General features: G+C 50.9%; 9 protein-coding genes across 9 annotated transcripts; 4 read left to right on the forward strand and 5 right to left on the reverse strand.

The window, feature by feature from the left end:
- Positions 1 to 440: 440 nt before the first annotated feature.
- BKA67DRAFT_654568 (Orotidine 5'-phosphate decarboxylase domain-containing protein) lies at positions 441 to 1580 on the reverse strand (the record flags this gene model as incomplete). The annotated part of the gene is made up of 1 exon (XM_046106579.1): positions 441 to 1580. The coding sequence occupies one exon, from the start codon at positions 1578 to 1580 to the stop codon at positions 441 to 443; it is 1140 nt and encodes a 379-aa protein (XP_045960449.1).
- A 2609-nt stretch (positions 1581 to 4189) lies between these two features.
- On the reverse strand, positions 4190 to 5374 carry BKA67DRAFT_671943 (uncharacterized protein; the record flags this gene model as incomplete). The annotated part of the gene is made up of 4 exons (XM_046108704.1): positions 4823 to 5374; positions 4625 to 4766; positions 4467 to 4539; positions 4190 to 4426 (listed from the first exon to the last, which is right to left on the reverse strand). Exons 1-4 carry the CDS (start codon positions 5118 to 5120, stop codon positions 4190 to 4192), a joined length of 750 nt encoding a protein of 249 aa, XP_045960450.1. The 5' UTR covers positions 5121 to 5374.
- Positions 5324 to 6441, forward strand: BKA67DRAFT_513704 (CDP-alcohol phosphatidyltransferase-domain-containing protein; the record flags this gene model as incomplete). Its single annotated transcript, XM_046097592.1, has 3 exons — positions 5324 to 5513; positions 5588 to 5964; positions 6043 to 6441. 3 exons carry the CDS (start codon positions 5324 to 5326, stop codon positions 6439 to 6441), a joined length of 966 nt encoding a protein of 321 aa, XP_045960451.1.
- Positions 6442 to 9573: 3132 nt separating this feature from the next.
- BKA67DRAFT_512351 (major facilitator superfamily domain-containing protein) lies at positions 9574 to 11313 on the forward strand (the record flags this gene model as incomplete). Its single annotated transcript, XM_046097464.1, has 1 exon — positions 9574 to 11313. The coding sequence occupies one exon, from the start codon at positions 9574 to 9576 to the stop codon at positions 11311 to 11313; it is 1740 nt and encodes a 579-aa protein (XP_045960452.1).
- Positions 11314 to 11657: 344 nt separating this feature from the next.
- Positions 11658 to 12942, reverse strand: BKA67DRAFT_671955 (uncharacterized protein; the record flags this gene model as incomplete). The annotated part of the gene is made up of 3 exons (XM_046108705.1): positions 11658 to 11861; positions 11895 to 12012; positions 12043 to 12942. 3 exons carry the CDS (start codon positions 12940 to 12942, stop codon positions 11710 to 11712), a joined length of 1170 nt encoding a protein of 389 aa, XP_045960453.1. The 3' UTR covers positions 11658 to 11709.
- Positions 12943 to 13937: 995 nt separating this feature from the next.
- Positions 13938 to 17549, forward strand: BKA67DRAFT_590390 (heterokaryon incompatibility protein-domain-containing protein; the record flags this gene model as incomplete). Its single annotated transcript, XM_046104586.1, has 10 exons — positions 13938 to 13942; positions 14231 to 14561; positions 14610 to 14970; positions 15025 to 15268; positions 15302 to 15394; positions 15585 to 15651; positions 16383 to 16469; positions 16560 to 16595; positions 16644 to 17033; positions 17544 to 17549. 10 exons carry the CDS (start codon positions 13938 to 13940, stop codon positions 17547 to 17549), a joined length of 1620 nt encoding a protein of 539 aa, XP_045960454.1.
- Positions 17550 to 17862: 313 nt separating this feature from the next.
- BKA67DRAFT_148678 (uncharacterized protein) lies at positions 17863 to 19468 on the reverse strand. The gene is made up of 3 exons (XM_046095103.1): positions 19056 to 19468; positions 18518 to 18999; positions 17863 to 18463 (listed from the first exon to the last, which is right to left on the reverse strand). Exons 1-3 carry the CDS (start codon positions 19284 to 19286, stop codon positions 18007 to 18009), a joined length of 1170 nt encoding a protein of 389 aa, XP_045960455.1. The 5' UTR covers positions 19287 to 19468; the 3' UTR covers positions 17863 to 18006.
- Positions 19469 to 21753: 2285 nt separating this feature from the next.
- On the forward strand, positions 21754 to 22537 carry BKA67DRAFT_551278 (uncharacterized protein). Its single transcript, XM_046101730.1, has one exon. It carries the CDS (start codon positions 21800 to 21802, stop codon positions 22292 to 22294), a length of 495 nt encoding a protein of 164 aa, XP_045960456.1. The 5' UTR covers positions 21754 to 21799; the 3' UTR covers positions 22295 to 22537.
- Positions 22538 to 22753: 216 nt separating this feature from the next.
- On the reverse strand, positions 22754 to 26866 carry BKA67DRAFT_654575 (dynein associated protein-domain-containing protein; the record flags this gene model as incomplete). Its single annotated transcript, XM_046106580.1, has 2 exons — positions 22754 to 26350; positions 26423 to 26866. The coding sequence occupies 2 exons, from the start codon at positions 26864 to 26866 to the stop codon at positions 22754 to 22756; spliced, it is 4041 nt and encodes a 1346-aa protein (XP_045960457.1).
- Positions 26867 to 26892: the final 26 nt, after the last annotated feature.

Below are 26892 nucleotides of genomic sequence, written 5' to 3' on the forward strand. Positions count from 1 at the left end.
TCTTTCGTGTAAGAGCCGACTCTGTAGCCTTAATATGGGCCCTGATATCGTTGCTATCCACGTCTCACGTACGATCCTATTCCCACTAGCCACTGATTGCATGGCTTTTATAACCCCAAATGTAGACAGGAAATCGATGTCGATGGCGTGTCAATTCTGTATATTCTGGCCGCTGCGGACATATGGTATCCTTGTATAGCTATGTTTCCAGAAGAGGGGAAAGAAGAAGAGGAAAAAGAAGAAAAAAGAGTTGGATTTGTTTTGGATATCTCCTCAGGTCCTCCTGGATTGCAAGTCCAAAACTGACCCGGCCAACACTCCGTTTGGCGGGCACTGAACATGTTTTTAATGCCAAAAACTCCAAGCTTTTGATTCAAGACAGAATGGTTATATTTAGCCTAAACTCAGTTCTCTTTTCATTTTGACTATGCGCCAGTTGTTTATTTACTTCCTATCCGGCTCTGGTATGCCTGCCAAGCTTTCCGTCTGTATCGCTCGGCTTCGTTTGGCGGATCTCCCGCCTTGATGATACCCCGGCCCACGATGATGATGTCGGTGCCGCAGATTTGTACCAGTTTCGATGGGGTGTTGTATTGTTGACCAAGCCCATCGCCTTCCACCACGCCGTTCTCCTCCTCGCCCTCAGGAGGTAGTTGGCAGCCGGGCGTCATGTGAATGAAGTCGTCAGCAGGTTCACTGTTCAGACTTTCTTGCGAAATGAACCCCATGACGAAGTCCTTGTGTTCTCTGGCCGCCTCGACACATGCTTGGGTGTACCTGGCATCCATGAAGTTGCCCTTGCTCGACATTTGTGCCAGGATCAAGAGTCCTCGGTCATAAGGGGGCTCCTCGATGCCAGCGTACACGAGCTCGTCTCCTTCTTCCGTGGTGGTGGCAAAGCGCGGTGAGTCAACCGGCTCGAACGATTGTGTAACTGTGGTGATGGATACAATGCTCCCTTTCCTGCCGTCGGCATCTCTGTGGTGTGGTGCCTGAGTGCCATTCGTCTCGAGAGGCGCGAGTTTGTCCTCATCTTCAGAGATGCTGTTGTCATTGTCCTCAAACGCATCGGCCACGGGCGTACCCACCGTGACAGACGTCTTGACTTCATAGTTGACCCGCGATCTCCACTTGGCCGCAGCCTCTGCCAACGCGCTCACCGCCGCCTTGCCTGGTACCATGTTCACGTTGACTATGTGTGCCCAATCAATGATTCGGGCCGACCCAGCCGTGTATTGCATCTGAACTGTGCTGCCAATGTCGCCAAACTTGCGGTCTTCGAATATGAGGAAGCCATGCTTTCGCGCCAGAGCAGCGAGCTTGGCACCGGTGCCCGTCTGGGGATTGAAGTCCCAGCCAGCAACTAGATCATAATGTGTCTTGAGCACAACGATGGAGGGTCCGACCTTGTCGGCGAGGTGAATCAACTCGCGGGCTGATGTAACGTCGGCGCTGAGGCATAAGTTGGACTTCTTCAAGTCCATGAGACGGAGGAGATAATTCGTCAGAGGGTGCGAAACCTTGCTTGCTCGATCCGAGAAGCTGGCTTTGAGCGTACTGTTGCGGGTTCGGTCGGACATGGTGAAGAATTTGTTACGGGATTGAGACGAGGTGAGGAAGGGCGGAGGGAGTTGCGATGGAAGGGAAGGATTGGGATGGCGAGGGATGGGGTTCGGCGACGCTATATCGCGGGATTGCACTGGACACCGCTATTCAAGTAGGCTGTGGCGTCCTAAAATGAATCGAGTATTTCATGCGACGGGGCAGTGAGTATCAGAGAATTCAAGATTGTCGTCGAGACTAGATCATAGCCTAGATGCCCAACTGCGCAGGACTGGCGGTGCGGTGTCGATTTTCTCAACTGGCGGAGGACGGCCAGACCCTGGACAAGACTGGTGGAGCAAGATGATGTCAATTTACCGTCCCTAGGATACCGCTGCTCCTTCTTGGTGGAAATAGACGAGGCTGTGGCCCTTGCTTGTTGCGTAATTTCAAGAAGTCAAGGACGCAACATGAAAAGAGGGTGGACAATGCTATAATTAAGTCGATGCGTCGTCTCGAAAGGTCCAAGAGGGACAGGAATGTCTCTCCCAAATTCAAAGTTTGAGCCTGCAGGAATACAAGCTAAAATATAGGGCCTAAAGTGTGGGCTGTTACGAATAGGAGGGAGCAGGAGTGCAGGAGAAGGAAGGGGAGAAAAAAGAAACCTAGCAAAGTCTACAGTAGCTGGCGTTTGGGGAAGAGGAGACTAAGCTAAGAAGAAAAAATTAAGGGCTCGGCCGTCGCACATGCAGATGGTGGACTTGGCATTTCCATCCGTGTCTCTTGACCATTTTGACAACGAGACTACGAGGTGTCACAGAGAGTCCGGGGTACTTTAAAGTATCAGTGTTGCGCATTGGGGCGATGAACAAGTCCCGTCTGTCTTGATCGAGCCAGAATGAAATGCTTTTGTGACGGACTATTGAACGTCAGTGCTGATTTTGCAAGTTACCCGTGCTGTTGCACTGGCAAGTTGAAGCCGTACAAGAGCTCACAAGCTGCATCAAGTCTGCTCAATGGTCGTACCGCACCATCTCCCTAACCTTAGGTATCGTGCAATTTGGCACATCTGGTCTCGCAGTTGGGCTTGTGATTCCTGCAGCCAGCTTTGCCAGGTGAGGACGCAGAGCAACTAGGAAGCGGACCGAGGCCTGATTCAATTTGTACAATGCATACTCGGTGGTTTGACTGGCCGATATGCTCAGTCGTGTCACCTCTCAGCACTTTGACAAAGACAAAGTCCGATACCCTTGAATGGATTGGTCGATGTGAATGGCTCCTGGCTTCCCCTGCCAGATTGCCAACTCCCAGCATGCAACACAAAATGATCTACTTTTTAGCGGCTACTAGGCTTCGTTCGTGACAGTCCAACAACGTCAATTGAGTTCACGACGGCTACAACTTAGTGCCAAGCAAACTTCATCAACATGATACCGAACAACTTCCAAAGGTCACTACGTAGACTTCGATATGTTAAAAGCGTAGATGCCAGTGTAGTATAGGATGGAATGGGTGGTCTGTCGTCCCACCAGCAGATGTCCGATTCAACAGTTAAAGCCCGCCAGCAAGCGTGAGTGTGATGTTCGAACTCGAACCCTTGGCGACGTGTTGTGTGGTGCTATGCATGGGAGCATTAGCTTCCCTTCTTAGACGAGAAACCGCTCTCGGCATGTCCTTGAAGGACACCAATGAGACGCTCTTCCGGGTAGATCACCCCACCCCCATTTTCGGCTGCATGGCCTAGATCTCGGCGACGCCCTTGACCGGCCAGGGTGTGAAGCGAATCTGGCAAGATTGTCCATCCCAAGCCTCGTCTCGGCTGTCGTCGTCTGATCTTGCATCCAAAGTCTGGAGATCCCACCGTGACTATTCCGTGCACAACCGAAAACGACAAACTTGCGTCTTAAAGAGGTGCTTGTCCCGTTGTGACTCGTGCCGCTATTTATCAATTCACAAGTGCGAGCACCTAGTTCTACCCGTTCTCGTGCAGGTCAGGTGGAGGAGCGAGACACGGTCTCGTGAGCGTGCCCAAGTACAAGCGAGCAGATTGCCCCAGTCAGAAAACCAGCCAGCTTTCCGTTGTACTATGTACAGAGATCAAGGACACGGTGGGTAACATGACGGGTTGCTTGGGATATATCCATGTTCGGCAGCTCTTGTGCCCATGAAGATCTGGGGACCGATCTTGACGCAGTGTAACGGTCGTCCGCGACATCGGACGCCCCAACAATGCTCATTCTGCCAGAGGCTTGAAATACAATACCGGTAGACTACTGTATAAACGGAGATTAGCGTTGATCTACAGTACATGGTGTGTTTGAGATAGTGCTTGTGCTCACGCCATTGCGTCTGTAGGGCTATCTCTCGCTGCCAACACACATAAGATGTGGCGTTATAGCTTCGGTTATCCATGCAGCGGGACCTGACGGTGTGAAAGACTTGTACGAGCCCCGCATTGCTTGCTATGAATTTGGCGATGAAAGATTATACCGACCGACCCAGATCAAAATACTCCAGGCTGGTCATTTAATCAAACCTCAACTGCACCACTCGGCAGGCTACCACTTGTCCAATGGGAAATATGCTGGGTAGACGTGGTTTACCCAGTACTAGTACTGTATTAGAACGTCGACGTAGAAATGTGCCGTCACAACTGGCTCGGCAAGCAGCACACCATTGCTTTTACGAGTCTAACTAACTTCAGCGGACAACCAGAGTTTCGGGAGCATCTAGCGTACTGCATTGCATCTGCTGGGTCCGGCATGGTAGTCCTTGCAAAGTACGGAGTATGCTGGCAGGACAGCGTAACGTCATGATGAGAAAGATGCTTTACTCGTGCATTTTTGGGCTGTTGATTGAAAGTTGAGCTGCTCCAACACAATACCTGGGGGGCACCAAGAGCTTACGATACTACAGTAACTTACGTACTCCGCACAACCCTCTGCTTCCATAAGCAAGCAAGCAAGCCAGCAAGTTTGCATGTGTGCGACCTCGAGCCTAGTACCGGCAGTGAGCAAGCAGCCTTTGAATCTTGCTCGCTACCGTTCTTTGCCCATTACCAACAGTGCAGTAAATTACGTACATAACAATATTCGGGGCCAGCGCTGGAAAGGGGGTCTTGGCAAGCTTGAACACGCGCGGCCAGCAATGAAATTTCAATGGGGAGTCTCGTTGACAACTAGCAATAATGACATCGCCCATTTTTATTTGTCTCGTCTTGTCTCCTTAAGAATGGAGTAGTAGCACTAAAAGTAATGCCCATGCAATCTGCCATGCCGACGATCCCGAGCTGTCCTTATCTTTTTGCTCGGATCGTCCAGCTCCCCTCCTGCTATCCTATCCGCATATGCACCTGGCACGTTCGGATTGGCTTGGGAAGCTCTGCGATTCGACAAAGCTACAACTCGATTGTCATTCCTTCTGTGGCCTAATAGCAAAGTGCCCACCCCATCTGCCCCGCGTTCACCACGTCGACCTTGAGGTTCCTCCATTCGTCCTCGTCCAAAGGTACATTGGACTCCATCAGAAGTACTTCGCAGGTCCCTGTAGTTACCTTGCTTCGCCTCGCCCGGCATCATACGGCTTGGCCACCGAGCGAGTGAGTGATTGGCAGCCCATTTGAACCCTCCCGACTGGAGCTTCAATTACACTTCGCCGGCCGATCCGCGTCGCAGCCTACAGTACACAACAGGCACCATCTCTTTCAACGACACACACTCGAGATTGACCAACACTCGATGTTAGCTTCCGACGCATGAACAGATTCTGATACTTTGCTACAATGTCTGCGCGACAAACCCGACGACAGGCAGCTCTGGCTGCTGCGAACGAGACACCCACCAAGTCCACATCACCAGCGACGACGTTCCAATCCCCTGACATTGGCGCCGGCAATGGTGCCGCTGGCGAGCCTGCAGCAGCCTCCGCGGCTCCAGCAGAGAACATTTTCCTCTTCTGGCCCAACATTATAGGTACGACTTGTCGGAAAAGAACAGATCAAAAGTGACCAGAACCTCAGCTGACATACTCTGCGACTCATAAACAGGTTACGCAAGAATCGTACTCGGAGTTGCTTCACTGTACTACATGCCACTGCACCCCCGAACCTGCTCCATTCTCTACAGCATCTCATGCCTGCTCGACGCCCTCGATGGCTACGCTGCCCGGTACTTTGAGCAATCGACCAGATTCGGCGCGGTCTTAGACATGGTAACCGACCGATGTAGCACCTCTTGTTTGCTGGTCTTCCTATCCTCAGCTTTTCCTCGATGGGCCATCATCTTCCAGGGCCTGATCTCGCTTGATCTGGCCAGTCATTATATCCACATGTATGCCACCTTGGCCATGGGCGGTTCGAACCAGAGCCACAAGTCTGTCGATAAGTCGAGAAGCTGGCTGTTGAACCTGTACTATACCAACAAGGTTAGTAACTTCCTGGAAACAGACTCCTCGCATTCCTTTTGAGGCTTGTGGACTGACAATTATCCTCTCCTCTCATAGACCGTTCTCTTCGTTGCCTGCGCCGCCAATGAGCTCTTTTTCATCGGCCTCTATCTGCTCTCCTTCTCTTCGCCCCTACTATCGCCGCAATTGCTACAGACTGTTGGCGAGGCGAAAGCTGCAGCTATTCAGAGCGGAGCTCAAGTTAACAGCTCGATCGTTCGCCAGCTTTTCACCAACCCGTACAGCGCAGGTGCCCTGGAGATGGCCCGTGCCAACAAGATGGACTCGTTCTGGCCCTGGGTGCTCACTGGTGTCAGCTTCCCTATCATGGCCTTCAAGCAGTTCACCAACGTCGTCCAATTAATCAAGGCCAGTAAGTGGCTTGCTGAGGGCGATGTCGCTGCAAGGAAGGCGGCCGGCTTGCCTAAGCCAAAGCCCGCCGGTAAGGAGTTGTAAGAGTAACTCCGAGTTGTTCCTGGCTCCTGGCTGTATTGCCCATAAGGCGAGCGATCTGTGCGCAGCGAAGCTGCGACCTAGTCGCTGAAGAGTGAATTGTCGGGGTTGGGATCTTTGATAAAATTACCCTATCATTACTGGTAAATGAGGTTGCAATGGCTGCATAGCGTTGTTCATGGAGCTAGGATAGGGCCTATCGTGGATATACACCATCTAGCTGCCATTCGGAATTTGGTATGCGCAACAACAAGGGATGTAAGATAGGATGCGGAAACAAGAAAATTTCTTGCCCACATTATACGGCGACGAAGGGCCGGGGAATTACGGATCGCATGGAACGGCGTGAGACTATAGATGGATTGGGCATTTGTTACCCTGCAATCCTTGCCACACCGGGTGGTGTGTGAAACCAACCCGTTGAGTAATACAATATGGATATGAGACGTGGAAACCCAGCTGAGGAGGCTTTCTCGCGGCATAAATATCTGTTTGACTTGCTAGTCCATGGTGAAGCTACGTAAGAATACCCCGTCTTCCTCTGGTCCATTCGCTAGTCTACACCACGAAATTCTGCGTATTGTGGCTCAGGTTTATACTGAATCCACTGATAGTATTCAGACGTTCAAACCTAAGCCCCGAAGTAGCCCGTGAAATATGTTCACATGGAACCATGGGGTTTCGAGACAAAGACCGTTGTGGCTTGAACTTGAAAGGCTCGTTCCACTTGCGCGGAGTCATCCAAAACTAATCTCAGCTTCGAATTGGTGTTTCTTTTAATGGTAATGTTATGGATGAGAGTGATGATATTGGTGCTTTGAGACAAATCTAGATTTGCCGTAAAAATTTTAAGATCCATTCAAATGCTCAACGACGTGAGTATGCGGTATGGTGTGTAAGCATAACTCTCCCTGGGCCATGGGATAGTTTGAGCTGAGTAATTCTACACAGTTGATCCCTTATCCATTAATTATTTTGATGGCTGGGAGACGCACGACTCACATGGGCTTTACTGGCGCATAATGAAGAGTCATCAGGTGCCATAGGACTTAACAAAGAGCTGAACTCCGGTGGGGTCAACTAAAACTATGATTTGAATATGTATGGTCACCGCATTGGATCTGAGATCTCCAGGGATGGCGATACCTGATGCGTCACTAGCATCTTAGTTTAGGGACTGTCCCTGGCCAAGTATACTCATACCAGGTGTGTACATAGCTCTCGCGATACTACTGGTTACAGTCGTACATGTGACCACTCTGATTATAATGATCCAGTTGATATAAGAGTAGAAGCTCCGTATCTAAGCAGACTCAAAACTGGGTTTTCTTTGACATAACTGCACAGGAGTCCTTACATACAGATAACATGGTCATTCGTCTTGTATATAGCCAATCTACTCGACGGAGCAGGCAGCATACCGACAGCAATCTCGCGACACGCCTACAGACATAAATATAATACTAAATTAAACGTAGATTTAGGTCCACCGCTGACTAGGACCTTTTTCGTAAAGATTTGCCTGCCGTGATTCATAGACACAGAAGTGTAGGCTCGAGCAACGCCTACGAAGCCACAACATAGAGCAGTCCGGAGATGGAGAGCCATACAGAGCATAACCCAGATAAAATACTGGACCAATTGCTTTACAGCTCAGCTATCATACGTTCTGCAGATAGAATCCAAGAAATATGAACATCATATACTGGTACGATATTCATTACAGAGCCATTGTACGTGATGACCTTGCCATAGGCGACACCGCCTGGTGATACTCTTGAGCTCTCAGCAGTATACGTTATGCTTGACTTGGTTCAACTAGTGGGTAAGAGCGCCACAGATCCGTGAACACGATATCGTGCTTATGCTGTTTGTCAAGTTAAAATCACTCCGTACCTGATAGTGTGTCAGTTGAGGCAACGGCTTCCAGCCGCGTGGTCGATGATGTATACCAAGTTGCTGTCAGGTGATTGAGCTAACAAGATGGAGTTGCCATTAGACTAGCGAAGGAACAATATGACGAGTAGGAAGCGCCTCGAGGTATGGGTTCACGAGGCCCGAGCACAACCTATGAACAAAGATCAGACATAGAATAAAGCTACACAAGGCACACTAGAACCGATTTCATTAAGGAACACCCATTATGACCAGGAAGATTACGGATAAAGCATTAGCTAATTGCACTATTATAGTGGTTTAACTCGACTCTGGTCTTCTTCTTTTTTTCCCCTTGTTTTTGGGTTTCATTTCGGCTAACATTCAAACAGAGAGCGCGTGACAATTGGTTATTGCTCTTGTTTCGATAGACGAGCCGTGTTGGAAAGCCGTCTCAATATCACCAAACTTTGATTCCATGTCGCGCAAAACACCATAAACCTGTGGCCAGTACTCGAGACCGATGAGTTGAGATGATGCAGTTATCCAGTAAGAAAGATCTCAGCCGGTGGTATCTCGGCCGAGAACGCAAGCACTTCAGGTCGTAACGGGAGGCTTACTTGGCTGCTGCGAACGTTGAAGCTTAACAAAAGCCAAGGACCACCACAATGGTATGGTGCCCATATATTGGGCAAGGGAACTCGGCGTCGACTGTCGCAGCCAATGGAAGATCGCGGTTTCGATTGGACGGCTCCTTTACCGGCAAGACCCGATTTACTAATTTGTTGCCATTAGTCCCTGGGATGTCGTGATCCTTGGCGCAGCTGCTTTCGGGGCACGATATACCGACAATATGGAGCTAAATTGTCGAAGAGTTGAAAATGATATTTGGCTACGGCTCCGAAGCGAGCTCCGTGTAGGGCTGCGTTATTCCCGCGTACTAGATCGAGTAACGTATCATACATATCTAACCAAATCTCGCCGACAGGACTTGGTCCAAAGAAGGAATACATGGGGTTGAACTCAATGGCACCATTTTAACCCAGAAGCACGATCGGCAAAACTGGTATCGACGATAAAATAGGTGTCGCCTGGTTGGGACTGGCTATCAATGTTCTTGGCTTGGCTTGCATATTCGCTTATTTCTTATAGCATGCGGGACTTATTTATATATGATGCTGGGCATGCTTGGCTAACATCTCCTGCTTCTTGCACTACATACAGCTATCTCTCGGCGAGCGCAGCTGAACATAGGACAGCATGGGTACTTCAGTTACCACAAGGGATGTGCATGGCGTCAGTTCTGTTCAGCCCGTACAACAGTATGCGACAGATCAGAAGAGCCTCGCCCAGGAAGACAATCTGAAAGACTTTGGCGACGATCTTGCAGACCCTGAAGACACAAGCAAGCCTCCTGGAATATGGACAAGTCTTACCACGCGCCGAAGACCGACAGACCTTGACGCCACTGCTACGGTACGCAGTGTCTTCGACGATCCGAACCTCGCTGGATACTATGTACCTCATTCGGACTACGAGAATATTCATCGATTTGACCCTGCCGAGCGATGGACTCACCGGGAAGAAGAACGTGTTCGGAGGAAAATCGACTGGAAGATCTTCATCTGGGTTCTGGTCATGTTCTTCGGTCTTAACATCGACAGAGGAAACTTGAGCAACGCAGTTGCCGACAATCTGTTAGGGGATCTCGGCATCAACACCAATGACTACAACAACGCACAGAACATGTACCGAGTTGGATTTCTGATCTCGGAGATACCGTCACAGATGATTGGAAAGTGGCTCGGACCAGATCGCTGGATTCCCGCTCAGATCATCTTGTGGAGTCTTGCTTCTGGCGGCCAATTCTTTATGCACAACCGGGCTGGTTTCTTCGCATGTCGGTTCATGATCGGCCTGGCTATGGGCGGTTTCATTCCCGATGCTATTCTGTACCTGTCTTACTTCTACAAGAAGTCCGAAACACCTCTACGCCTCGCTCTGTTCTGGTTCGTCGACTCCATGTCGGGTGTCGTCGCGTCCTTCATCGCCTACGGAGTTTTGCATATGCGTGGCGTGGACGGCAAAGAAGGATGGCGATGGCTCTTCCTGATCGAAGCTCTGATCAGCTTCGTTATCGGCTGTCTCAGCTTCCTCTTCCTAGTTCCCGGGCCCACTCAGACCAAGACATGGTGGAATCCCAAGGGCTACTTCACAGAGCGAGAGGAAAAGATTATGGTCAATCGAATCCTACGTGACGACCCATCCAAGGGCGACATGCACAACCGTCAGCCTCTGACCATAGGAATGTTATGGCGCAGTCTGAAGGACTACGACCTCTGGCCAATCTACGTCATCGGTATACTCTTCGAGATCCCCACCGCGCCGCCCAAGGCGTATCTCACACTATCCCTCAAGTCGCTAGGCTTCAGCACTTTCAACACTACCCTACTGAGCATCCCTGTGACAGTATTCGCTGCCCTCAACATGCTCGGTGTGACGTGGCTCACGGAGAAGACAAACCGCATTGCCATCATCGGTCTTCTGGCTCAAGTCTGGGTTTTACCTCTGCTTATTATCGAGTACACCTCCGCCAAGAGCCTGTCTGCTTGGGGCCAGTACGCGCTAATATTCATCATCTTGGGCCAACCATCTGTGCACGCCGCTCAAGCGAGTTGGTGTTCTCGGCTCAGCAATGCCGTGAGAACCAGAGCCGTCAGTACTGCCATGTACAACATAACCGTCCAGTTGTCGGGCATTGCGTCTTCAAACATCTACAGAGAGGACGACAAACCGGTGTATCACCGTGGCAATGGACAATTGATTGGTATCACCGTGGGTACTATTGTGGCTTATGCGCTTGCCGAGGTCTACTACGTTATGAGGAACAAACATAAGAGGAATACATGGGACAAGATGAGTTCGGAAGAAAAGGCAAGGTATTTGGAACAGAACGGACACCTTGGAAACAAGCGGCTAGACTTCTTCTTTGATCACTGAGTGGGTTAGATAGTTGTGATTACTGGTTACATTTAGAACTAGTTAGTGACGGGCGTGATAGACTGGATCCTAGAATTTGTGCTGCCATCCCTACTTCATATTTATCATTCCCAGTAGTAAGATCACCTCATTGTCATTTCACTTACCATTATTAGTATATTCCATGTGTCTTTCTAGCCTTATCGGTGCTATAGGAAGATACTGAGTAATGGGTACACCCCGTTGATGAGATTCAATGGTGTGGCCCTGCCGATATGATCTATTGCACCGATCAAACCAACAATAGATAAACCGCATATTCGAATCACAGCTCCGGAAGAAGAACTCCCTCAGGGGAGGGAACTGGGCAACCTACGTTAGCTAATATTTACTAGTTTCTCACCTCGGTGGGACGGCTTAGGAGTAAGGGTTTATGATGTTAAGGCCAACGCCAGCGCCACCCATGCAGTGAGTTCCGGGGGCCAAGGGCTGGGGCGTAGTCCACTGGCCTCCTGTGCAAGTTGAGAACTTGTCTCCATCCACGCACAGGAGATGGCCTTCTTGGCAACCTGTTTGTTGGTTGCTACCAGAAACCTGGCTACTTACCGGGGCCGAAGTCACTGCAGATGTAGTGCTTCCCTGGCTGGTGAAAATCGGAGGTGTGGACATCATCTGCGAGCTCACCGATGGAGCAGACATTGAGTTTAGTGATGTGGTCATCTGCGCTGTAGTAGTGGTAGTCTCTATTACCGAATCGACCAATTCCAACGATGAAGTGGACTGTCCCGACAATGAAGCCGTGGTTGTAGACGACACGGACGTAGCAAGTGGCGCCGTAGTAGAAGCCGACGCAGCCGTGCTCGACTCAGAACCTGAGCCGTCCCTCAGTCGAGGATTGCCATCGCACGACTGTGGAATCAACTCTTGACCTGGGTTGCCAATCTCGACCGACTCGCCTGGGTTCGGATACGCAATCGGTAGCTGCGCCTTGAGTCCTTCTGTGTGGGTACAACCGCCTGTCAGATCGCCGAGGTCTGCCATGAAGAGATCTGGGAAGTCCTTGCGCTTAGCCAACGAGACTTCTCTCCGCTCAGACAGTGTTTGACGCTGCGTCGTCGTTGCTGGCGAAACAATGATCGGTGCACAGTTCTGGTAAAACTCGGGGCCGCCCCCTATCCGTGGGACCCAGCTCCAGGATAATACGTACTTACCGGGGTCGACGCCTGCAGGGATCCTGAAGTAGTACTTGTCCGTGTTTGGGCCTTCGAGATTTCCAGCTTGGTTTCTTGCCGGACATCCAGACTCGATAGAGTGGATAACGAAGAAACGGGCGTCCTTACGGGGTTGGAACTCGTGGTCAATATCAGATGTGAGGCTGATTTGACAACTTCCGCCACCATGGACTGCTTTGCCCTGAAAGGTTAACAGTTGATCATCACCGATAGCCATCTCCGTGGGAGCTCCATCGATCTGGAGCCTGGTGCCAGCTGGCGCCTTGCAAGGGAAAGTGGCTTGGGTGACCGGGTTCGACGGGCCGTCCTCTGCCGGCTTAAAGGGCCGCGGGTTCTCGAGGACCACGTGGGCATCGGTTGAGGTGATGAGCATCGCAGTGAATGCGAGGAGGAGGATTGACGGCATTGTTGAATGCATTATTGTTAGTGGTGGTGGATGATGTTAAGTAAGTTGGCTGGTGTTTGGTTTGTTCTCAGATTTTGCTGTTGTAATTGGAGTTGTCCAATGAGACATATGCCAACCGGGGAAAGGAGCTGATATTTATAAAAAAATCTTTTCTTTGTTACAATTCACTGCACAGTAGTTGACCTTCAGCAAACAAGTCTCTTTGTACTCGATTATGAGTGAAAGACGCCTTGAAAACCGAGCAACTATTGATTGCAAAACTGGCACAATGGACAGGAAGGTAACGAAAAATAGAGGAAATACCCGCGATGTCGATATCCTGGTCGAAAATCAAATGTTTTATGGCCGCATCACGTTTTGAACAGCTCCTTTGTCAAGCTAATCTGGAGACATGGGCCTATATTTCGGCTACGAAGCACAAATGGAACAATCTGGCTTTGTTGCAAACAACGTTAGGTCGAGATGCTCTTCTCCTATTTAGAATCGAGGCGTTACAGGAAAAGGCAAAGTGGGTGTCGCGGGTCTGGATAGATAACAAACATAAGAAAAACCCCATTCCTGGCTGATCCAAATGTTTAACCACAAGCAGGACGTACTCTCCAAGTACTGCAAGCATACCCACAGGAACGTTCCATGGTCCCAACTTTCCTCTCTACGCCGGACAGTTAAGTGTCAGCCATGTTACTATAGTTCTCAACATGACCAAATCTGTTTGTTATCAGCTTTAGAATTGGCTGTACGTTTCATACGTCCTGTTAATGCTCTATTAGGTTCTCATCTGTTCCAGGACATGATGGCAAGCCCTGAAATGATCTGGCAACTCATCAGGTTCAGAAGCATCCACCTAGCCAAGCCAGTCCTGGTCGATGGGGCAAAGCATTTGGTATATAGGCCCGGCAAAACTTGAGCAATTTGATAAATTGCTTGTTGCATGACAATAACTTGCGACCCAATGTGTTAAAGAACCGACGAACTCACGAATTTTGGTTTATTTTCGAGGAGACGCGATGAAGTAAAGGGATATTTCTATCGGCAGAATATCTCTGCTCTTGTAATTTGATTCGAGGCGGGTCTCGTGATCGGTCTGACTCTTCCCCGCAGCGAAACGTCGACTCAGCCTCATCTTCCAGACTTGCATTTGCAGCCACCACGTCCACAACGATATCCTTGAGCAATACCCGTAATACGGCCTTGACCATGAATACATCTTTCTAAGCGACGTGAAATCATGGAGCTGTATCACTGGTGCTATTCCCTCGTGTGATACCAAACTGCCGAGACGCCTACACTATACGATGAGACTACTGCAACGAGGTGATGATGGCAGCTACAGCCTAACCCAGAACCTCTCCTCCGACAACATTGCCCCCTACGCAATTCTATCCCGCACTTGGGGGCAAGATGAGGTGGTCTTCGCTGACCTGGCGAAGGCGGCGAATCATTGGCAACGGAAGGCTGGTTACAGCAAGATCAAGTTCTGTGCGGAACAAGCGGGACGCCATGATTTGCGACATTTCTGGGTCGATACTTGCTGCATCGACAAGTCCGACAGTATAGAGCTTCAGACTGCGATCAACAGCATGTTCCGATGGTATCAAAACGCGAAAAGATGCTATGTCTATCTAGCAGATGTCTCTAGCACGATAGAGTCTGGTACACAGCAAAGCATAACGCCATAGGATATGGCCTTCCGAAACAGCAGATGGTTCACACGTGGGTGGACACTCCAAGAGCTCATCGCCCCGACATCAGTAGATTTCTATTCGAAAGAAGGGGTTTGGTTAGGCGATAAGCAGTCACTAAATCATTTAATCCGCGATGTTACCGGCATTCCTGCGCGTGCTCTCTATGGCACCCCATTGTCTAACTTCACCATTATGGAACGTGAAGCATGGGTCCACAATCGCCAAACAAAATTTGAGGAGGATATCGCGTATTCGCTCCTTGGGCTATTCGACGTTCACATGCCCTTAGTCTACGGCGAGGGGCGAGAGAAGGCACAGAGACAGCTGCGAGAAGAAGTCCAGAAAGCTGTAAAGGGTAAACGTATTCCATTACCTATAAAAGGGTGGAATTAGTAACTAACAGAGTTAGGAGCGCGAACAAACGATTTCTCTGTTACCTTTAGTCTGTCTAACGTCCCTGAGACCCAACATTTCGTCGCACGAGAAAGTGAAATAGCAGAAATACGCAAAGCATTAAGCTCGGATGGAAGCCGTCGCGTCGTTGTCCTCCACGGTCTCGGCGGTATCGGAAAGACACAACTCGCCGTCGCATATATAAAGCGGTATCGAGATGAATATTCTGCCATATTCTGGTTTAACATTAAGGACGAAGCGTCTATCTAACAGAGTTTTACTAAAGTCGCAAGGCAGATTCTACAACAACATCCTGATACTAGCCGCTTAAGTGTACTAAACTTACAACAAAATCAAGAAGAGTTAGTCGAAGCTGTTAAGGCATGGTTTAGCTTGCTATACAATAATAGATGGCTTATTATCTACGATAATTACGACAACCCGAAATTAGCTGACCGCATAAATGACACAGGAATTAACATTTATCGCTTTCTTCCTATGGCGTACCAAGGCTCGATCATTATCACGACACGATTGTCACAAATCGATATAGGGCATCTAATTCGAATAAAGAAGCTCGAATCGACGGACGATAGTCTCGAGATTTTATTATCAACCTCAGGCCGAGATAGTTGACAAGATGGTAAGGGCTCTCGTAAATAATCAGGCTCTACTAATTATTACCATAGACAAAAATGCTAGATGTCTTGTAAAGGAGCTTGACGGGCTCCCTCTTGCCCTTGCTACGGCTAGAGCGTACTTGAGGCGCGTTTCAATTAGCTTAGGTAATTACCTTCGCCTTTACGAGAGATCATAGGCGAGACTTCATACAAGCACTCCAGGTTTAGGCTCTTATTAAGACCGTATACTCTGCTCGACGTGGCAGCTCTCGTACGAGCAAGTCTAGGAACGAAATCCACTTGTAGCTTATTTGCTTCGGTGGTGGGCATATTTCGATAACGAAGACATTTGGTTCGAACTTCCCTAGCTCGCGGTAAAAATGGCCCTGCATGGATAAATAATTTAACTAATAAACTTAAATTTCACGGCGCAATAAGCACGTTGTATGACTACGGGTTTGTCGAGCCGTACACCTTAACCCTAGACGTGGTCGGATTAAGGGGCCATAGTATTTATAGTTGCTTACACTCTTAGACTAATCACGTATTAAACCAAGAGAAAGATAGCTATCTAAGTAAGGTTGCGGTAAAATGTGTAGCCTTGTATATTCCATTAGAAACCGATAATTAGTTCTGGCTTATTCAAAGACGACTTCTTTTACATGCGATGAAGTCTTACGCAACCATTCAAAATGATTTGGACCTTACTTAGGCATTTAACAACATAAGTGCCCTTTACGCCGACTAAGGCAAGCTATTAGAGGCGGAAAACATGAATTTACGGGCGCTTCGAGGGTATGAGAAGGCGTGGGGACCGGATCACATATCGACACTAGACACGGTAAACAACTTAGGGAACCTTTATACTAACTAAGGCAAGCTATAAGAGGCCGAGGACATGTACATACGGTCGCTTTGAGGGAAAGAAAAGTCGTGGGGATCGGATTACATATCGACACTAGACACGGTTAACAACCTATGGATCCTTTACGAAGCCTAAGGCAAGCTATAAGAGGCCGAGGACATGTATTTACGGTCGCTTCGAGGGTATGAGAAGGCGTGGGGACCGGATTACATATCGACACTAGCTACGGTGAACAACCTAGGGAACCTTTACAAAGACCAAGGCAAGCTACAAGAGGCCGAGGACATGTATTTTCGGGCGATTCAAGGGTATGAGAAAACTATTGGCGCGCAGAACATGAAAAGATACCAGCCAGCAATCACCACTATGTGGGGCCTCGGAGCTTTACTATGGGAGCAGGGCAAAGCAGTCGAGTCCAGAATATATTATCAACGTGCTTACGACAATCTTGAAGCGATACTCGGACCTTTACATAGAGACGTTCGATCATTACAAAATGTTCTACGAGAATTGAACGAGACAACAGCGGGTGAGTCCAAGGTATTTAGTCTGGTCTCTGTAGGTTTACCTAACGATGAGTGCAGATACGACAACGCCAAGGCAAGCCAAGAAGGAGAGACGCCGAGATTTCTTTAAAAGATTCTTGCACATTTCTTGAGGTGAAAACATTTCTAAGTAATAGATGTCTACCGGTTTGGACGAGCCGTTTCCCCACCCTTTTCGCCCCTTGTTCTTCATCTATTCAAAGTGTAGGTCGATCGGGGATAGAAGATTTGCGCCCCGGTTTATGAAATAAGGAACTTTGCTCTAGCGTGTCGCTTCAAGGGCACCGGGCTTTGCAAGATAGAAATCAATGTTATTTATTCTAAAGAAAGTGTTGTCTTTCGAAAGTGCGTATTTATGTGATAATGTAGACTTGACCGCGCCATCGTAATGGATCACTAGCTCTTTGAAAACAGACTGCATTAACGAATAAATAAAAACGATGAGGATGTATTGTGATGTAGTGAGATGAGATGCGTCATGCAGTAATGCACTGGTAACCGGGAGAGGTGAACGGAGAGGTTAGACCCAGTGCCAAGGACGGTGACCTTGGGTACCGGTACTTACGGGTACGAGCGATTCGGACCGCCGTTTGCCACCAAAGCCCAAAATCGGACCTCTGTTAAATGTCTTGTATAAACAGAACCACGGTACAGATTTCGCCGTTTACTGTACAACGGTACGACACAAACTAATACAGTTCAAGCATGATCCATCGATGCCTCGTCCTACAACGCTGGATGTTTAAATGGGCCATACACGGAGTAGAGCTCTGTCCTGTGAGTCCGAAAACTGGGGTTTCTTTCTCCAAAATTCTTATATATGTAGAGAATTGATTCTAATCTGTGGCGCGATTTTTCAAACGAGTGATATAAATAAGTTCCCATGTAGTACATACTCTAGACGCCCCGTTAGATTGTCATGAAAATAGGGCGGATCTTCACATATCATTTCATGATCTAACCCTGCTTCAAAACATCCGTACGCTTCTATGCCTTTTTGGAGGGACATGCACCATCTCAAACCCATACGTGTTGATGTTATCACTCTGGCTCATGGACCTTCTTTCGTAGTCCACTCTCACGGTCTCGAACTTGACAATGTGCCTGGGATCTTGTCTCGGCAGTCCGAGACTTGTGATGCTATCTGCATCACCACTACTGCCGCTCTTCAAGCCCTTTCGCGAGCTTGTGATGACAGAAGTGTGTGTCGTGCCATGAAAATCGCCGTTGCCACCGGACTGAGAGTACGATCTGTGGGTGACGATGTTCCGAATCAAGATACGTAAAACTGGGATAGACGCCGCGATGATGGTCACTGACATCTCGGCAGCTGTCCACATGGCCAAAATTCCGGCCTCGAAAGTGAAATCTTCTTCGTAAAGAAGTCTCACATTGATGCAGCGAACGATTGATGTGACTCCAGCTCTGCGGGCTCGGTTAGATGAAGCCTCGGCGCTTTGATCGCAGTGGATGACTTACACGACCGCAAGACTCATACAAACGGCAACCCCCAGCTTCTCTTTTAACGCCATATTCAGCTTCATGATGACGGTCCAAGGGATGATGGCGAGAATAAAGTCCATGCCCGCCGAGTAGCCGGCTGCAAACATACTGTAGCGGATCGTGACTTTTCTGTCCCAGCAATTGCCGTGAATGGTTGGCGACCAGCCCTTGGCCGCTGGCGTACACCACACGTAGGGCAAGACGGCATTAAACGCGAGAGAGAGATTGAGGGTAATCACAATGAACCACAGCCCAGCTTGGACGAATCTGTTCGTAATGCGGAGCAGGGTTATGGCGAAAGATGTTTTGGACCACGCGGCGCCCAGCGAACCGAAGGTGATGGAGATGGCAATCAAAAACTGCATGGTCGAAGGGTCATTGAGGCCACTTCCGTCATGTGTGCCGAGACCTCTGGAAACGGCATATGTTATCAGAATAACATATGCTAATAGCATAAACTTGATCAACATGTTAGCGTCGGTGTTCCAGTCGCACTGCTCGGTTCTTGACTTGCCCACGACGATACCAGCAAGTGATCATCCCACCACATGCCCCGATGCGCTATGAACTTTGCATACAACCTCGTTCCCAGGAATATCGTGGCCAGCGCGACCAGCATCCAGCAGACACCCACAACTTCTGGCCCATTCGTGCTCAGGTCGCCCTTGTGCGTGTCGTGTCCATGGCCGTCGTCCGGCGGGGGCCCAATCAAACTCCAGTCAATGTCTTCGCCTGTGCCTGACATGATGTCTCCTGTGCCGTTCCCTCGGAAGCGACAGAAACAGTAAAGACAGAGGCTCTGCGAATGTTTGATTGCAGTAGAGCCGGTAGTGAGCCGGGACGAAGCAAGCGAGATGAGCTCGTGGCAGCCACAGTTTCGCCAATATAACAAAGCCACGACATTGTGCAAGAATGGAATCACGGCGCTTTATGGGGCAGGTCTCTCGAACTTGATGTCGCCATATGCAGCAGTAGCCTCCGTGCTCGGTTCTGGCCAAGCGAGGATATCTAGTTGCGGCGCCGCGGCGCCGGGGGTGAGGTTATTGCACATGGGCACTCGACCGGGACCTACTTGGAAGTGTGTGTGGGTGGGATTGTATTCTGTATGGCTATTTGGGCTTATCGAATCTCGGACAGGGAGAGATCTGTGTTAAACGGTTTCTTTCCACGGGCGGAGACCGAGGGGATGCCAGGGGCATAAATTTATGCACAGACGCGAATACTTCTCTAAATTGGAAGGTTCTTGGTAATTGTGTTGTTACTGATTGGCACAGGTCTGCCAAGGACATGGAGACTCGCATGGGAATAAGCGGGGTCCTCAGGTCCCACCAATGGATTATGAAGTGCGTGGCTTGCTACAGCTTCATATAAAATACATTATGCTTAAAGCTCGGACTGGTGAACTCGGATAAGAATAATCTGAACTGCGTACTGTACCTGTGCACGCGACAAAATAAAGCTTTTGAACCTCTCGGTCGGTGGAGCTGTGACTTGCATGCGTTATATCCATTTAGGATTTCGGAGTCGATTACCGACATTCGGGTGCTACGCTGCAACGGCTGGCAACGCAATATGCCATGGGTTGACTAGTAGACTAAGGTTGGTCTATTCTAACCTAGCCCTTGATGAAGTATCAGGGAGTTGTCAGAACCTCCAAGACGTGTTTCCAGAGATTACATAGCTGCGCAAGGAGAACTACGATCTCCTGTATTATCGCAGCGAAAAGAGCTGGAAGGGCTCGATGTCCCTTGTGTGAGCTTGCCTCGTTAACCGACATTCGTGATCGGGTCATGGACTCTATTCGGTAACAGCCGCCGTAGCCGAACATGATAACACTGAATATCTACGGATCCGTCCATAGGGTATGAAATGTCTGTGCCCTGCAGCGAGGCCCGTTCGCCTTTTCCATCAAAAACTTGGTTCAGGCTACTGGCAGATCCCGCGGTCTATACATGTGAAAGCGGCGCTAGCGATTCTGTGTGGCGGAGTTCATTTATACCTCTATACCGATAGGGTGGTTGTTGATATGGGTGCCAAGTGATTCTCCGAGATTTTGAGAGGTCAAAGCTCTTTTGACATAGTAAACCAAGACCACGCTTCACCACCATGCTCAGTACTGCAGGAGATAGCGACTTCCTGGATGCTACCTCACAGACCACGTGTTTGAGTTGTTCGGCTTCCCTGAGTTCTGTCCATAAGCACTCGGGGGTTCTCACCAATCTGCCGCCAAGATGGCTATCAGACCTCGATGCTCGCTATCCAAAACGATTGGCCGAAGGCTGTTCGATTTGATTACCAGCCGCGACATGCACATGGTGGCGGTTTTGGACATGACGATGACGCTCATTTGATATAACAGGAGAGAAATGCAAGGTTACGACAGGATTCGGCTTCATTGCGAAGCTGCCATGTCAACTGTTCTGGCTACCGCCGCCACGTCGGCCGTTCTCCACGGTCATTTCCCTTCGTCTCATCTCATCTCATGCACACAGGGTATGAGCATGATTTCAAGGGGTACACGACCGTCAACAGTATGATCATCATTAGCATCAGTCAATTGACCATTAATCGGCGTTTCAGGCGAGTTCCGGGCGACGTCTAGAATCTACACATGCTCAGCCAAGAGATCATGCAAGTTAGTATAGTACAAGACGTAATACTAGTCTTACCATAGTACGGGATTATAGCGGGAAGAACAACCCCCCCCCCCCAGCGATCATTACCCCACACTGAACAACTACTGGCGGCCCCACATCAACCTTACCCCCACCAAATTCCCAATTCACCGGCATTGTCGAAATCTCTCCGACAAGCAACAACAAACCCCCAACAGACCAGCTCACCACCACCCCACGAGAGCAAAGAGCCATGTCGCACGCACGCATCGAGGAGGTCTCCGACAGCGACGACGGCGACTTGTCCGACCCCTCCGAGGGCGACATCGACGACTTTGTCGAGACCGACATCCTACGCGCCAAAGCCCCCTCCAAGCCCACCCCCCAGCCGCCATCATCACAGCTACAGCAGCAACAGCTTCAAGAAAACCCCCTGTTCCCCGGGACCACGGCCCCCGTCCCCGGCGGCCTGAAGCAGGAAGACGTCGCCGGCTACCAATGTCTGTACCCCATCTACTTCGACGCCTCCAGGACGCGGGCCGAGGGCCGCCGCGTGCCGTCGCACCTGGCCGTCCGGAACCCCCTGGCCCGGGAGATCGCCGCGGCGTGCGCGTCGCTGCGCGTGTCCCCCGTCTTCGAGGCCATGAAGACGCACCCCCAGGACTGGGCGAACCCGGGCCGCGTGCGGGTGAACCTGCGGGACCCCGCCAACCCCTACGCCCGCCAGGTCAAGAACAAGCACCACCTGTACGTGCTCGTCGCCGAGCACCTGCGCCAGAACCCCACCGGCGAGCAGTCCGCCGGCCTGCGCACCGTCCGCATCCCCGGCCTGCCCGGGCACCCCAAGCCCGACGAGAAGTGGCCCAAGCCCGCCGTGCCCAAGTCGTGGAAGATCAACGAGTACGTGCCTGCGTACAGCAGCGCCATGACGGGAGGAGGAGTCAGCGAGAATGCGCTGGGGGACATGATGCGGGAGATGGGCGGCATGGGCGGCGCGCCCGGAGGAGCCCCGGGTGGCATGCCCGGCATGGCGGATATGATGAGCATGTTCGGAGGTATGGGTGGTGCCGGCCCGAGCGGAGGTGCTGGTCAGCTGGAGCAGGGCGGCAAGAAGGACAAGAAGAAGGGGAAGAAATAAGCCTCCTTGCCGGTCGTCTGACAGCAGGCAAGCTTCTTTGCCGGTACGGCCCTGGGTCTAAAGAAGATGGACGAAGTCAGTCAGGTGTGGGTTGAGATACGCGACTTGAGGTTGCTTTTTCTTTGGGATCATGATACCACAACCTTCGGAGACGAGGTCAAGAAGAATTCCAAAGAGCATACCGCGCACCCAAAGGATTTAGCTCAGTTTACACAATAAAAAAACGGCACATTTGATGCTCAATTGTATGGCAAGAGTTCTCTGTAGTGATACATGTCGCATCTCTTCGAAGCAACAACAAATGATATTGGGTATCAATAGCTAGTCTACCGCAAAGTTCAAGCAGCTAAGCTCAGCACAAGGGCCGGCATATCTGCACCCCTGATATGTATAAATCATACAAACTAATAAAAGTTGGCCTCTTCCTCCAGTCCTCCTCCTGTCTCCCAAACACAACAATTACACAACACCTAACCGCCCCTGGAGGCCTTCCCACTCTTTGCTGCCGACAATCTGCACATCGCCGCGGCCGGGGACGACTTTGCCGTTCTCGTCAGGGAGCTGGATCCGTAGTCTCGCGGCTTGCTTCCTCATAATCTCTCTCTTCTCGGAGCCTTCACGCCTTCCGGCATGCGCACCCGCCACGATCTTCGCGTCGCTCAACACGGAACTCCGCCAGCTCTGCCACGACGCATAATTCTCTGCCTGCATATTGGCATGGGATTGCGGCGTTAAGCGATAAGGACGCCATGCCAGCTTGTCTTCCGGCAAAGTCTTGAGGTTATAAGCCTTGGCACTTCCGGCCAGCTTGAGGAGTTCGCCCAGGACATCTTTCCCTTCGGTCGCCACCAGATTGCGACGCTGCTCGGCGACCGGAGTTGGCTTCCTCAGCGGCTCGGTCAGCCAGTCATAAGCAGCTTGCTCTGTCGTTCTTGCACGTCTGTTATCCTCACGCAGATATCGGACGGCAGCCTGCAGACTCGAGATGTCATCACGCAGAGCGTCCATCTCGCGCTGCGTCGCAACAGCCTGTTCGCGCCCGGCCTTGGTGGTCGCGTCCGTGTTGATCACGCGGCTGTCGCCCGCCTTCTTCTTCCAACTGTCTCTGTCCGACTCGAGGGTCTTGAGCTCGCGGTCCTGCTTCTCGATGTCATCCTTGAGCTTGGCCATGTTGTCCTGAGCAGCCAGAACCTGGGCTTCCATTTCCGTAATGCGAGATGCCTTGGCTTGAGAGTCGCGGTAGCGGGCTTCAAGCGTTTCGATGCGGAGGGCTGAAGTAGACAGGCTCTCGTCTCGCACGGCAATAGCCAGGCGGGCCTCATTGTAGTGATCCTTGGCTTTTTGCAGCTCTTCTTCAATGTCGACGGGCTTGATCTTGAGCTTCCTGATCTCTTGCGCACGCAGCTTCCACGGCGCCTCGGAGCCGTCGTATTCTTGAGTCTGCGAAATATCGGCGCACAAGGCTGCAAGCTCAGCGACTTGTGTCGTAAGGGCCTTCGCTCTCGATCGATAATTCGAGAGCAGTGTGGTTTCGTCTGCCTGGAACTCATCTCGAACGATTTGGTGGATAGCCTTTGAGACATCGGAATACCTGAGAGGCTCGGCACGATCCTCGTTAGACGTGAGAGTGTACACAGCGAGAGCGACTGCTTGTGCCATCTCCGCAAGTCTCTGAGCCGTATCTGCGGATTCTTCAAAGGTGCCCGCCTCATCTGGGTTGAGCACAAGGCTTCGCTTCTGGAGATCCTCGAGGGAGCGAAGTGCCTTGCTCACAATAACCTTGGCGCTTCTCGTTTGGTTGATGACGTGATCGACATTGGCATCGAAACTTTGCCAAGGCTCGTCAATCTCAATATCAGCGTCGAGCGGTATTGCTTTCTGCACCATTTCCTTCATAGCAACGAAAGTGGTTGCTGCTGATTCCAGGTGGCCTTGCATGAGAACCGTCTGCATCTGCATCTTGTCTGCCACAGCTGCCGGGTTGTCTGAAATGTGCTGTTCAGCGAGATGCTCCAGTAATTTGATCGAGCGGGAGAGCACTTCGGCGTAGTCCTTCAGTTGCAGCTCACCGCCTCCCCTCTGGAGATTGTCAATCCATGCATTGAGCTTGCTGTCCACTGGCGCCAATTCCCACGTGGCGCCTTCGTATGCAGCGAATTCCTCCAAAGAACAATGGTTGATATGGTTGACGAAGCGCTTGCACATCGACGAGACCCACGTGAGCTTGTTAATGGCATTGCAGCCTGTGAAGATGTCGTCTTCATGGCCAGGATGTCCCTTTCCGCCGATGCGCTCCTTGACGAATGTGGCAAGGAGGTCGGTCTTGACGCCCATTTGCATGAACTTGAGCAGTGCCTGAACGGAGTTCTTGTCCTGTTCGTAGCTCTCCGGCAAGAACAGAGTGACGATCTCCAGATGTAACTTGGCTTCGGTGGCGTGCATGCGCTCCAGCTCCAATTCGATAGTCTTGGCCTGGGTCTTGGCAGCGTTGATCTGTAGTTTCTGGTTGAGATCGAGAAGCTCTCTGGACTTGCTGTTGATCTGCTCGGACTCGGCTTCGTTCATGGCGTTCGAAGCTTGCATGTCCTCCAGATCCTTTTGCAGGTTCGACACGAGTTCCTTGAATCTGCCAATAGTATACTCCATGTCGTCGATATCCCTGTTCTGGTCCGTAAGCTGTTGGCTCAGTCTGAAAATGTTGCTGTCTTTGGACTCGATGATCTTTTCGAGTTCCTTCTCATGCTCGAGGTGGTTAACCTCGAGCTCGTCGCTGATCTCTTTCAGTTCCTCGAGGTCTCTGATGTTCTCGCGGAGTGTGGCAATGGTGTCGCTTTGAGCGGCATTGTCCTCGCTGAGTTTCTCGATAATCTCTTCCGATCCCAAGGCATTGTCGAGCTGCGCTTTGAGATGTTCGGTGCGAGTTTCGGCATCCACCAACTTCTCCTTGGCGATCTGGAACTCTTGTTTGACGTTGTCGTACTCCTCGAGGTCTTGCTTCAGGCCTTTGATCTGCTCGCTCGTCTTCTCGTTCACCTCTTCGAGCTTCTCATGGATGGTGACAATGGCCTGGTAATACAGCTCGTTCTTCTTCTGCAGGGCAATCCAGTTGTCGCTTGTTCTCTCTTCAGCCGTGACGTTCTGTTCGAACTCGGTGTTCTCGAGTTTGAGGACTTCATTTTCCAACTGAAGTTCATCCACTCTGGCCTTGAGGCTATCCAGCTCGAGTTTGTAGTGCTCGGACTCCTCTTCGGCGACTTCTTTGTCCAGAAGCAAGAGCTCCATGGTTGTTTCGTGCTCTGCTTCCATGTCGTCCACTTTTGCCAACCTCTCCTGGGCGTCCTCGAGGTTCTTCTGTGCATTGGCAGCATCTTGGGTGGCCTTCTTATACTTTTCCTCGACCGTCTTATTCACACTCTGGTATCTGCTGATTTGCTGTTGGAGTTTCTCCAGTTGTTTGAGCTGCTCCTTATCCTCCAACCTCTTGGATTCCAAGATCCTGAGTTTCGTTTTCAAATCCTCATTTTCTCTCAGGGCGGTGCTATTAGCAGCCGGCGATGGTCTAGCAGTGGTTGTTGACTTTGTCCTGGAGCTTGGGGTAGCAGTTGCAGAGCCCGAGCCACCAGACGTGAGCCTGTTCAGTGCCCGAGTCCTCGCTGCGACGGGACTAACATCGTCGTCACTCTTGTTAGGCGAAACAAGAGCAGACCTGTTGGCAGGGCTATCGTTCCCAGATGAGTCCGTGGATCGTACCCGGCCGTTAGCCGGACGATTGAAGCCGCCGCGGCTCGCCGGTGCTAACGACGTGCGGCCAGAAACCGGCCTCGAGGTTGTCGGTCTCGTTGCAGATGTGGCAGCCGCTGATGCCGCGTTTGAAGGTCTCCGTTTCGAAGGATCAGGTGCATTGGGAGGGCCCATGGACGATCTGGCTGCTCCAACCGGCGGTCGACTTGCGGAGGACAGCTTCCTGGCTGGCGCGGCCGATGGGGTTCCGGTCCGAGAGTTGGCCGTGGTGGATGCGGTGGTGGTCAAGTTCGGCCTCTCCGCTCTAGTGGGAGACTACAGAACACGACTGGTCAGCAGGCGGCTTTGGCAGATAGCAGGCTCAGTGGGAGAGCCGATTCTACTTACCCGGGCAATACTCGAGGGCCGGGACCTGACGGGGCTCGGACTGGGCGCGTTCAGGCTTCTTCTTCTGGCAGCAGTCGGGTCAGCGTTGATGGAGCTCGGCCTCGACGGGCCTACACTCGGCCTGCCGGTTCTGGTAGCCGCAGCAGGTTTGGGTTTGGCCGAGGCCGAAGCTGACGCCGGGGTTGGAGCTGGGGCAGGAGCAGGAGCATCTTTGATTATGGCGCCTATGGCCGAGGGCTGGACAAACATGCCGTGCTCGTCGTCGCAGTCGAAGTAGTGCACGCCGGCGACGGTGCCATTGTTTTTGCCATTCGCGGTGGGAAGCTCGACACCTATCCAGTCGATGCCCGGGCGGAAGGTGGTCTGGCCGACAAACCTGATGACGCCCTGTAGACCGTTGTTGAGCTCGATGGTCTGCCCGACTTTGAAGTATTTTGCCGACATGGTGGGCGCTGCTGTCAGATTAGTAC

This window comes from Truncatella angustata (assembly GCF_020726525.1).
Source record: "Truncatella angustata strain MPI-SDFR-AT-0073 chromosome Unknown BKA67scaffold_2, whole genome shotgun sequence".
Classification (NCBI taxonomy): Eukaryota; Fungi; Ascomycota; class Sordariomycetes; order Amphisphaeriales; family Sporocadaceae; genus Truncatella; species Truncatella angustata.

Excerpts from the sequence above, each read along its gene's own strand:
- BKA67DRAFT_148678 (XM_046095103.1), bottom strand. The coding sequence starts at position 19,286 with ATGTCAGGCACAGGCGAAGACATTGACTGGAGTTTGATTGGGCCCCCG. Across the intron at positions 19,000-19,055 it reads ACTTGCTGGTATCGTCGTGG|TTTATGCTATTAGCATATGT; the intron begins GCAAGTCAAGAA and ends ATGTTGATCAAG. Across the intron at positions 18,464-18,517 it reads TGTATGAGTCTTGCGGTCGT|AGCTGGAGTCACATCAATCG; the intron begins GTAAGTCATCCA and ends CCGAGCCCGCAG.
- BKA67DRAFT_551278 (XM_046101730.1), top strand. The coding sequence starts at position 21,800 with ATGAAGACGCACCCCCAGGACTGGGCGAACCCGGGCCGCGTGCGGGTG.